Below are 12,435 nucleotides of genomic sequence, written 5' to 3'. Positions count from 1 at the left end.
TCAGGATGCTTTAACTTATAATAAATGATTTCAAGTGAAAGTATGTTTAAAATAAGAACTATTATCTCACCAGTAAATTTATTCTAATTAGTCTGACACTCCTACAGAGTGCATTCATTTTTAGTTTTATTTACACCAAATTTTTCTGAACTGTTTTAAAGATAATTCATATACTCAATATTTATAATATATGTGACATCAGGTTAAAGAGAAATACATAAATTTGCATTGTATCTAATTGTATGTATTTAACTAAATTTCAATGTTATACTAAGGTATACAGATCAAAAGTCTCCTGAGTTAGTAAGAACATTATGTATTTTGTTTCCTAGCTTGGCTAATTCAAATATATTTAAATAAAATCAGACAAAGAGTAATAATGCACATACAGTTGCCTCTTAAGTTAGTTCTTAAACTGAGAGACAATGAGATATACGTGATTTTCCCTTTTCAGTAAGACTAGATGCTATCTTGTTATTTTGCTATACTTGTCTATTAAGAAGCCAATCTATTTCCTTATTTTTTCCAACTTAAACATCTTCCTTTTTCCCTCTAACTTCCAAAACTGTGTGAAGCTTGCTTTTCAGACAAGTTCACTGCTTTTCAAAATATGATCCACTGACCAGCTGCCAGTCTTGAACTCTGCTACTGACCCATGAGAAGGTAAGGAACTGACTTTATCACTAAGCTTACTGTTTAGTTTATCCAATATTTTTAATAGCAAAACCTTCCTTTCAAAGAAGGAAGTAATATGCTAATTTACATTCTAGTACAAGTTCCCCACATCATCAAACTGGACTTATTAGCAGCACTGAGCTACATGAGAAAACTAATCTTTATGCTGATAACATCAAGGTACAATCAACCAATTACAGTATAATTATCAATTAACTGGAGTTTGTAAAAATTCACTAAGAAGTATTGATTAATACAGTAAAAAGAAAAAGAAAAACATCTGCAATGTTTTCAGTATACAAACCTAGTTTCAATGAAACTTCTAAGGTAAACTTTATCACATGAAAACCACGGGAAATTTCCAATTTGTCTCTTAATATGGTAATCATGACAACTCAAAACACAGGAAAGAAGATATAGAATATTAAGACAAACAGTGACTCAAATACATCTGAATCAGTTACTTTAAATTAAACTGATTAGGAAAGTACTGACCCTGTCTATCTTTTTCAATCATTTTTCTATGCATTAACTGCATAGTATGTTTTTAAGACATAAAAAATTAATTTTTAAAAAGTCTGTAAAATGCAACTTATTCCTTATCATTACAAAATACAAAAGACTTTAATAATAAAATAGCAATCAAGTTTTAATATACACAGACCTCATTTAGACACCTTTTCTTTGTGAATATATTTCTGATAAAGGTTTCCTGAATTTCTTCCTGCTTCACCAAGTACTGCCAAAGTCTCTTCACAGACAGTGCCAGATGGTGATTCGATCTACAGAGAAATAATACATCTCATTACACATTTCAGGGATTTCTGGTTAACCTGACCACACTTTCTTGGTGCTATATGAACGTTCATAATAATAATTTAACCAGAATCACATTATCTAGGGTAGCAATCAGCAAACTTTTTCTTTTGTCTTTTTCAGCTGCTCCTACAGCATGTGGAAATTCCCAGGTCAGGAAGTGAATCTGAGCCACAGATATGACCTATGCTACAGCTGCAGCAACACTGGATTCTTAACCTGCTGTGCCATAGTGGGAATTCCTTCGGCAAACTTTCTCTTGTAGGATAAGGTAGTAAATACTTCAGGCTTTGTGGGCTATGTGGTCTCTCCTACAACTACTTAACTTTGTCACTGAAGTGGGAAAGCAGTCATAGGTAATACTAAAATGAAAGGGTGTGGCTATGATCTGATAACCTTATTTACAATGCAGAAGGAGAGGTGGATTTGGTCCTGTGGCCTGCAGTTTGCTGATCCTTAATCTAAGAACAGAAGATCTAACAAAAGAGGTATACTTCCTAGAAGAGATCTAGAATCACTGCTACTCAGTGTTGTTTGGGAACACAGAATGGACCATGAACTCTGTTACTGATGTGCAATGAAGTAAGAGCCAGTGAAAGAATGTAAATCAACTACGTGACTAAACCACTATTGTTAGTTCAATTAACATTTTTTTTGTAGCAAGACATTCCTAATGAAGCAAGCACTGAACTGATTTACCTTTTGGTGTAAATGTTTTATTTTTTTATATATAGTAAGAGTTTGCTAACTGGCTATTCTGAATAGCTCTTTTCTGTGTTTTTGTTTTGTTTTTCTTTTTTTCTTTTTTTTTTTTTTTAGAGCTGCACTAGCAGCATATGGAGGTTCCCAGGCTAGGGATCCAATCGGACCTGTAGCGCTGGCCTACACCTCAGCCATAGCGATGAGAGATTCGAGCTGCATCTGTGCATGAGTTAAGTGTAGGATCCTTAACTCACTTAGTGAGGGCAGGGATCGACCCCTGTGTCCTCATGGGTACTAGTCAGGTTCGTTAACTGCTGAGCCATGAAAGGAACTGCTGAATACCTCTTTTCTAAAGCAGACGTCAGTTAATACTGGCCCACAGTTTAACTCCAGCCTACCTTTCGTATTTGAGAATAAAGTTTACTGGATTATAGCTTTTTCTCTACAATGCAGGGTTGAATAGCTGCAACAAGGATTGTAGTGACAGCAAAGCCTAAAATATTTACTATATCAACCTTTGCAAGAAATGTTTGTTAACATCTGGACTACAATACGCATCACACAAAGATACAGATATGAGCCTAGAACAACAAATTAAACACAGAAGTACTTATTTTCTTAAAATACCACCTGACAAAATTCTGATTTAGTAAAACTCAGACTTAAAAATAGTATTCATTTGAAAACCTACTTGAAAGGAGTGTTTGAAGGTTCTAGCAAAGCTTTGTGGCGGAGAAGTGCAGGACCTGCCGACACACTCTCTTCAGAGGTATGACTCGCAATATAGTTTTGAGGTGGCCCACCATGGATTTCAAGTCGTCGAAGAAGAACTTGTTCCCAACACTGCAGAGTTTTTAGAACAGCATGACAAAGTGGTGAACTAACTGGAAGCTCTAAAAAGAGAAAATAAAAATGACCCACATTTATATTCTGTAGTATAATGTTATATTCTGTAATAAAATGTTATATTCAATGTTAAGAATGACTGAAATAAGATATTAACACACATTTTTGGCAGAGGAGATGTGAAAAAGGGATGGGCACAGAAATTCAGAGGACTGAAAAGGAGGCCATAAATCTGTATAGCATTTCAGATTAGGCCTTCTCGGACAGTAGAAAAAAATGGGTCATCTAAGCCAAATTTACATCACATACTCCATAATATACCACTAGAGCTTGGTAATAATATTTATGACTTGTGATTTAAATAACTGCTATATCAACTACTGTTTTTGACTTTAATTTCACATGAGAAAAGGTATCCAAATATTATAAAAATATGTATGGGAAGAAAGTTAATTGCTTTAAACCTTTGTATCAGCCCGATTTTGTATGGCGCATAACTAGACCTCTTTTGAAAATGAAAATAATACACCACAAGGCAAAAAAAGGGAAATAATACTTACTACAAAACAGCACTTTCCAGATCTACACTTCCATACTCCTGTGTCCTGATCCCACTTTCAACTTTTAGCTATTTCTATTTACCTTTGAAAATCTAAATAACAAGCTTGTTGTGAATTTTTTTAATTTTAGAAATGATTTATTACTATGGAATATGAGAATAAACTTTTCCATCACTCCAATATAGTCACATAATTACTTTTGGCTAAATTGGTGTTCTGGTGTCTACCTTGTTTTATTCATATATGAATGCAAAAACGTGGTAATTATTAACTCCTAGGGAGGAAAAGTTTGTACAAGAAAGCCGCATGATAGTATACCAAGTAGTTCAGCTGTAATATATACATTTATTTAGTTAGTTTCCTGTGTCTACAACTACAGAATCCCCAGCACCTTGGCCAGAGCTATAAGTACAGTCAATCACATCAGGTTCAGATCCCCTGCTTTTTGGATGCTGTCCTCCTCAAAGCACCTAACAATATGATAGACCCATTTAAAGATGATTGCTTTGGTTAGAAGAACTCTATCATCTACAACATAAAGTCACTCAACTTTTTTTCCACTAATTGAAAAAAATACAGAATAGTAAATCAAAAGCACTGGCAATATAGTTCATGTTAAGCTATTTATTACCTGCAAGATCATGACCTGCAAAGGGATAGAAAGTCTTCAAATTGCTGAGTACCAACTGCACCATTGCCAAACGCATCAATGACCAACTAAAAATAAAGCAACAGTAGGTCTGTTAAAAATTTGTTCAGGGATTTACAAGAGTACACCTCTGTCCCAATAATTCACTATTAGGAAAATAAATCTACCTAGAAAAATATATCTCCACAAAAACAAAACAATATATATACATGCAGTTACTCATGTCGGTACTATCTACAATAGCAAAAGAATAGAAACAACCAAATTACCCATCAGGAGAGTAATGGTTGAATAACCACAGTTCTGAATTATGGAATATTAGGGTAGTCATAAAAATGAGCCAAAAAAGATCTTCAAATGTTAATATGAAGTGAACTTAAGCATGTATTAATAAATAAAAGTAATAAACATTATAATATGGCATGCTATCTGTTTCTGTTTAGAAATATTAATTCTTTAGTATTTCTGTGTAAGAAAGCAAAGGAAATAAAATTTTACACACACATAAACACACACGCTTATTTTAAAATAGAAAGATAACCACATCACAGCTCACAGCAACTCCGGCTCCTTAATCCGCTGAGCAAGGCCAGGGATCGAACCCAGAACCTCACAGTTCCTAGTCAGGTCTGTTAACCACTGTGCTACAACGGGAACTCCCATCTTAACCATTTTTAAGTGTATAGTTCAGGGGCATTAAGTAAATTCACATTGTTGTGCAACCACCACCACCGCCAACCATTTCCAGAATTCGCTTCATCTTGCAAAACTCAAACTCTATAACCATTAACCGATAACTCCCTATCTTTCCCAACTCTTAGCACTGGGCAACCACCATCCTACTTTCTGTCTCTTATAAATTTGACTACTTTAACTATATCATATAAGTGGAATTATACAAGTAATTGTCTTTTTGTGACTGGTTTATTTTACTTCGCATAATGTCCTCAAGATTCATCCATGTTACAGTATGTGTCAGAATTTTTGTTCTTTTAAAGGCTGAATAACACCCTATTCTGTATATAGGTACATACAGTTTATTGCATTCAATCTGTTGACAGACAGCTGGGTTGTGTATGAATAGCACTATTATAAACATGAGTGAACAAGCACTTGTTCAAGACCTGTTTTCAATTTCTTTTGGGTACATATCCAGATTAAACTGCTGAATCACACAGTAATTTAATTCTACTTTTAATTTTTAAGACCTGCCATACTGTTTTTCCACAGTGCCTATACCATTTATATTCCTACCATAGGTGCACAATTTATCAACATCCATGCCAGCCTTGTTATTTTTCTTTTGTTGAAAGTAGCCACCCTAATGGGTATGAGGGAACCACTAATGAGAGATTTGCATTTGCTTAATTTGTGATAGTACCTTCCCATGTGCTTATTTGGAAAAATACCTGTTTGAGTCATTTACCCAATTTTTAACTGAGTTATTTGGTTTTTTTTGTTGTTGAGTTACACAGTTTGACTTTTGAGCCATATAAATATCACATATATTCAAACAACAAAATTAGGTCAGTGGGAAAAAAAAAAAAAACAACCCAAGTACACCAGTAAGTAAAAATCTCATAATGATTTTTCCTTTTTTAAATTTTTAAAAAATTATTTATTTATTTGCCTCTTTTTTTTTTTTTTTTTTTTGGTCTTTTCTAGGGCTGCACCTGCGGCACATGGAGGTTCCCAGGCCAGGGGTCTAATCGGAGCTATAGCCACCAGCCTACACCACAGCCACAGCAATGCCAGATCTGAGCCGCATCTGTGACCTACACCACAGCTCACAGCAATGTTGGATCCTCAACCCACTGAGCGAGGCCAGGGATTGAACCCTCAACCTCATGGTTCCTAGTCAGATTCATTTCCGCTGAGCCACAAGAGGAACTCTTTGTTGTTGTTGTTGTTGTTTTTAATTTATTGTTGCTTTACAATGTTGTGGCAATTTCTTCTGTACAGCAAAGTGACCCAGTCATATGTGTATATACATACACTGCCTTTCTTAAATTATCTTCCATCATGGTGTATCCCAAGAGACTGGAAATAGTTTGCTGTGTTATACAGTAGGGCCTCATTGCTCATCCATTCTAAATGGAATAGTTTGCATCTATTAACCCAAAACTCCCTGTCCATCCTACTCCACCTCCCCCCTGCCCCTGGCAACTCTAAGTAAGTTTTCTATGCCTGTGAGTCTGTTTCTGTTTAAAAATATTCATTCTTCCATTCCAGGAGCATGCATGGGATTTCTCTCCCTTTCTTTGAATCCTCTTTAATTTCCTTCATTGATGTTTTATAGTTCTCAGCATGTAAGTCTTTTACCTCCTTGGTCAGATTTATTCCCAGATGTTTAGTTTTCGGGGGTATGATTTTAAATGGAATTTTTTTCTATTCCTTCTCTAATACTTTTCATTGTTAGTGTACAGAAATGCAACCGATTTATGAGTGTTAATCTTGTATCCTTCTACTTTGCTGAATTTGTTGATCAGTTCAAGTAGTTTTTGTGTAGAGTCCTTTGGGTTTTCTATATATAGTATAATGTCATCTCCACAGTGGTAATTTTACCTCTTCTCTTCCAATTTGGATACCTTTTATTTGATTGTTCAATAGCTGTGGCTACGACTTCCAATACTATGTTGAATAAAAGTGGTGAAAATAGATGTCCTTATCTTGTTTCAGATTTTAGTGGGAGGGCATTCAGCTTTACTCTGTTAAGTATTATACTGGCTGTAGGTTTGTCATAAATGGCTTTTATGATGTTATGTTCCCTCTATACCCACTTTAGGAAGAGGTTTTTTTTTTGTTGTTGTTGTTTGTTTTTTTGGGGGGGTCTTTTTGCCTTTTCTAGGGCCGCTCCCGTGGCATATGGAGGTTCCTAGGCTAGGGGTCTAATCAGAGCTGTATCGGTCGGCCTACATCAGAGCCACAGCAACGCTGGATCCAAGCCGTGTCTGCGACCTACACCACAGCTCACGACAATGCTGGATCCTTAACCCACTGAGCAACGCCAGGGATCGAACCCGCAACCTCATGGTTCCTGGTCAGATTCGTTAACCACTGCACCAAGGCGGGAAGTGCAGGAAGAGTTTTTATCATGAATGGATGTTGGATTTTGTCAAATGTTTTTCTCCATCTATTGAGATGATCTTGGGTTTTCGACTTTTCTTTTGTTAGGTGGTGTATGACATTGAGTTGCACATGCTGAACCACCCTTGTGAACTTGGGATGAATCCCACTTGGTTGTGATATGTGATCTTTTTTATGTGTTGCTGGACTTGGTTGTGGTGTATAATCTTTTTTATATGTTGCTGGATTCGGTTGGCTAAAATTTTGTTGAGAATTTTTGCGTCTATATTTGTCAAAGATATTGGCCTATAATTTTCTTTTTTGGTAGTATCTTTGTCTGGTTTTAGTATTAGGGTGATGGTGGCTTGATACCGTCTTTGGAAGTGTTCCTTCTTCTTCAACTGTTTGGAAAAGTTTGAGAAGGATGAGTATAAGTTCTTCTTTGTATGTCTGGTAGAATTCACCTGTAAAGCCATTTGGACCTGGACTGCTTGTAGGGAATGTTTTTATTATATACTCAATTTCATTCCAAGTGATCTGTTAAAATTAACTTTTCTTCTTGATTCATTTTGGTGGGTTGTATGTTTCTAGAAAGTTGTCCATTTCTTCTAGGTTGTCAAATTTGTTGGCATATACTTATTCATAGTATTCCCTTATGGGTTTTTTTTTTTTTTTTTTTGGTATTTCTGTAGTATCTGTTGAGATTTCTCCTTTTTCATTTCTTATTTTGTTTACTTGAGTTCTTTCTCTCCTCTTCTTGGTGAGTCTGGTCAGAGGTTTGTCAATTTTATTTACCCTTTCAAAGAAATCAGCTCTTGGTTTTACGATTTTTTTAAATTATTTTTTTAAATCTCTATTTTATTGATTTCTTCTCTGATATTTAGTATTTCCTTCCTTCTGCTGACTTTAGGTTTTATTTGTTCTTCTTTTTCTAATTCTCTTAGGTTGTAGGTTAGGTTGATTGATTTGAGATTTTTCTGGTTTTTTTGAGGAAGGCCTGTATCACTCTGAACTTTCCTCTAAAAATTGCTTTTGCGGCATCCCACAGATTTTGTATGATTGTGTTTTCATTGTCATTTGTCTCAACATATTTTTTTTAATTTCTTTTTTGATTTCCTCATTGACCCATTGTTTTTTTTAAGTAGCATATTGTTTAGTCTGCACATAGGCAGTTTTTTCTCATTTCTTTTCCTGTGGTTGATTCTGAGTTACATGCCATTGTGGTCAGAGAAGATGCTTGAAATAATTTCTGTACTCTTAAATTTGTTGAGGTTAGTTGTGCCCCAGTGGTCAATCCTGGAGAATGTTCCATGTGCACTTGAAAAGAACATATATTCTATTTTTTGGATGTAATGTCCTGAAAATATCAATTAATTCTAACTGTTCTATTGTGTCATTTAGGATCTCTATTGCCTTATTATTTTCCGTCTAGAAGATCTGTCCATTGACGGGAGTGGGTTGTTAAAGCCTCCTGCTATTATTGTATTCCCATCAATTTCTCCTTTTATGTAAGTATTTGTTTTATATATTTGGGTGCTCCTAAATTAGGGGCATATATATTGATGAGTGTACTATCTTATTCTTGAATTCGTCCTTTTATCATTAAATAGTGTTCTTCTTTATCTTTCTTTATAGCCTTTGTTTTAAAGTCTGTTTTGTCTAATAGGAATTTTGCAATTCCTGCTTTCCCATCATTTCCATTGGCATGAAATATCTATTTCCAACCCCTGACTTTCAATTTATTTGTGTTCTAAACTGGGTCTCTTACAGGCAGCATATTGGAGGCTCTTGTTTTTTTTTTTTACCCAGTCTGCCACTCTAGGTCTTTTGGTTGGAGCATTCAGTCCTTTGACATTTAAGGTAATTATTGATAAATACCTAGTTATTGCCATTTTAAAACTTGTCTTCTAGTTGATTCTATCTTTCTCCCTTGTTCTTTTCTTCTTTTTTGGGTTGGAAGATTTCCTTTTATTTTATGTTTGTGTCCTCTTTTTGGTTTTTGTGAATGTATCGTTTGTTTTTGATTTGTGGTTGCCTGTTTTTCACATGTTAACCCCATCCTATATCTGTTTGCTTTAGACTGACAGTCATACAGGCTCAAACACATCCTAAAAAAGAGTCTAAATTTTTACTCTTCTTCCCGCATTTTATGATTTTGATGTCCTTTACATCTGCATGTTTATCCTTTTGTTGTTCCTTGTGTTTACTATTGCATTCACAATTAGGTTTTTTTTTTTTTTTTGATCTGTATACTGGCTTATTTAAGTGATTACCTTCCAATTGTGATTCCTTCCATTGTATATTTCTTACTTCTTTCCTAATTAGAGGAGAACTTTCTATATTTATTTTAGAATTGGTTTAGATTTACTATATTCTTTTAGTTTTTGTCTGAGAAAGTTATTTCTCCTTCTATTTTATTTATTTTTTTGTCTTTTGTCTTTTTAGGGCCACATCCATCGCACATGGAGGTTCCCAGGCTAGGGGTCAAATCGGAACTGTAGCTGGAAGCCTGCACCACAGCCACAGCAATATGGGATCTGAGCCACATCTTCGACCTATACCACAGATCATGGCAATGCTGGATCCTTAACCCACTGAGCAAGGCCAGGGATCAAACCTGTGTCCTCATGGATGCCAGTCAGATTCGTTTCTGCTGAGCAACGATGGGAACTCCTCTCCTTCTGTTTTAAATGATAATGTTGCTGCGTAGAGCAGCGTAGGTTACAAATTTTTCCCTTTAAGTACTTTGAATATATTTTGCCCGTACTGTTCTGTACAGAAATCAGCAGATAGCCACATGGGGGTTCTGAGTCTTTGTTTTTCTCTTGTTGCCTTTAGAATCCTCTCTTTATTTTTATCTTTTGCCACTTTTATTATAATATGTCTTGGTGTAGGTTTCTCTGAGTTCAACTTGTTTGAGGCCCTCTGTGCTTCCCATATTTGAATATCTTTTTCCTTCTTTATTTTTTTAATTTTTTTGCTATTTAGGGCCACATCCATGGGATATGGAGGTTCCTAAGGGTCGAATCAGAGCTACTGCTGCCAGCCTACACCACAGCCACAGCCACAGCCACAGCAATGCCAGATCTGAGCTGTGTCTGTGACCTACACCACAGCTCATAGAAACGCCAGATCCTTAACCCACTGAGTGAGGCCAGGGATCAAACCCTCAACCTCATGGTTCCTAGTCAGATTCATTTCTGCTGCACCACAATGGGAACCCCTGTTTCCTTCTTTAGATTTGGAAAATTTTCAGCCATAATTTCGTCAAATACATTTTCAATCTCCTTTTTTTTTTTTCTTCTCCTTCTGGAATCCCTATTATGCGTAGATTGGCACCTTTTATATTATCCCATAGATTTCTTATATTGCTTTCATATTTTTTCATTTGGTTTTCTGTCTGCTGTACTGGTTGGGTAATTTCCATTATTCTATCTTCCAAATCACTTATTTGTTTGACTGAATTATTTATTCTGCTGTTCAATGATTTTAATTCAGCTTTCGTCTCTGCAAATGAATCTTCTAATTTCTCCTGAATCCTCCTTATAGTTTCTAGTTCCTTTATAAAGAATATGCATTACTATTGATAGCTGTTCTTAATTCCTTCAGTATTTTCATTAACTCCTTTTCAAACTCTGTATCTGTTAGACTGCGTAGGTCTGTTTCATTGTTTGCTCCTTCAAGGGGTATTCTCCTGCTCTTTTAACTGGGAATGGTGCTTGTGCTTCTTCATTTTGCTTATCTCTTCTTATTCTGTGAGTTAAGGGAAAATAATTACCTACTGTAGTTTGAGAGGGCTCTTTATAAGTGGGAGCATCCCTGGGTAGCTTGTGGAGATTTATTATTTTTTTGGCAGGAGGGCTCCTTTTAGTTTAGATGCTTTCTCTTTCCTCATGCCGTGCAGGCCATTATCCCCTTTAAAGGGGGTGTGAAGGTGTGTAGCCTGGGAGGTGGTGGCAATGAGCAGTGCTTGTAGGCAGTACCTGGGCCAGGAGCCCTTGGCAGTGATAAGGACCCACAGGGAGGTGAGGGTGGCAGCCTGCTCAGAGAGGTGGGGACAGTGCCCAGAGCCTTTGGTAGTGGAAAGGGCAGGGTGTGTACATTCCCAAGGAGGTGACAGCAATGGGGGGAGCTTGGCCACAGGACCCTCTGCTGCTCCCTGAAATGACTGGGGTCTTTAGGAGTCTGAGAGTTTGCAGCCATCCCTGTAGCCCACACAAGAGGCAACCCACCACCTGAGATCTGCTGCATATACAGAGAAAAATTCCTATGGTGTTTCCACCCCCCCCCCTCACAATCCGCTATAATGGCACCTTGCTTCTCCTTTGGTTCTAGGTCTCCTCCCCTACTCCTTCAGCTGTGATGTGCCACTCTCCAGTCCATGGCACACTGCTCCCTAAACTCCCCCACAAGTGGGTGTTTCCACACATTCAACCCTAGTCTTCTCCCTAGAACTGACCTCTGAAGCTGGAGTCTTAGCATCCAGCCCCACCTGGTGTGGTGTGTGGGGCGGTGGTACCAATGGTCTGTGCAGCTCTCTCTTTGCTTTGCCCTCTTCAGTCCAGCTGCTGTGATTTACTCCAAGGCTTTGAGGCTCCCCCTCTGTCCTGGTTGGTATCCTGGTCGGTAGGTGGCCTCCCAGGGTACAGATTCCTTTCATCTTTGATAGCTCCCTCTCAGGGGTCTTGGTCCCAACCCACTTCCTTTTTTCTCTTTTTTTTTTCTTTTCCTTTTTTTCTACCCAGTTTTGTAGAGGGTTTCCTCCCTTTTTGGAAGTCTGAGATCTTCTGCCAATGTTCAGTAGATGTTCTGGGTGACTTGTTCTACAAGTAGATTTTTTTTTTTTTTGATGTGTTTGTGGGAGAAGGTGGGTGCCACATCTTATTCCTCTGTCATCTTGATCCCCCCTCCAATTTTTCTTTTCAGTAAAGGAGTACTTAATTTTCCCTAAAATACTTGCTTGACATATACCATGTCACAATAAAATATATTTATACTATGTCATAACTATATATATATGTGTGTGTATATAAATACACCATGTTGTAATAAAATATATACCATGTTTCACACATAAAAACATTATCAGTAGAGACAAGATGATATACTGTCACTTATGCA

The 12,435-nt window shown here is 36.7% G+C and overlaps 1 protein-coding gene across 9 annotated transcripts in view; it reads right to left on the bottom strand.

Moving 5' to 3' along the window:
* Nucleotides 1–12,435, bottom strand: part of DMXL1 (Dmx like 1) — a 139,789-nt gene that overhangs the window by 41,860 nt on the left and 85,494 nt on the right. For all 9 annotated transcript variants that reach the window (XM_021084664.1, XM_021084665.1, XM_021084667.1 and 6 more), the window contains 3 exons: nucleotides 4,231–4,316; nucleotides 2,885–3,086; nucleotides 1,340–1,457 (listed from right to left, as the gene is read on the bottom strand). In XM_021084664.1, the coding sequence (XP_020940323.1) occupies nucleotides 1,340–1,457; nucleotides 2,885–3,086; nucleotides 4,231–4,316 (406 nt within the window). The remainder of the gene's footprint in view (nucleotides 1–1,339; nucleotides 1,458–2,884; nucleotides 3,087–4,230; nucleotides 4,317–12,435) is intronic.

This window comes from Sus scrofa, chromosome 2, assembly GCF_000003025.6.
Source record: "Sus scrofa isolate TJ Tabasco breed Duroc chromosome 2, Sscrofa11.1, whole genome shotgun sequence".
NCBI classification, from domain to species: domain Eukaryota; kingdom Metazoa; phylum Chordata; class Mammalia; order Artiodactyla; family Suidae; genus Sus; species Sus scrofa.
The sequence above is the reverse complement of the archived record's forward strand: the minus strand, read 5'-3'. Positions and strand labels throughout refer to the sequence as shown.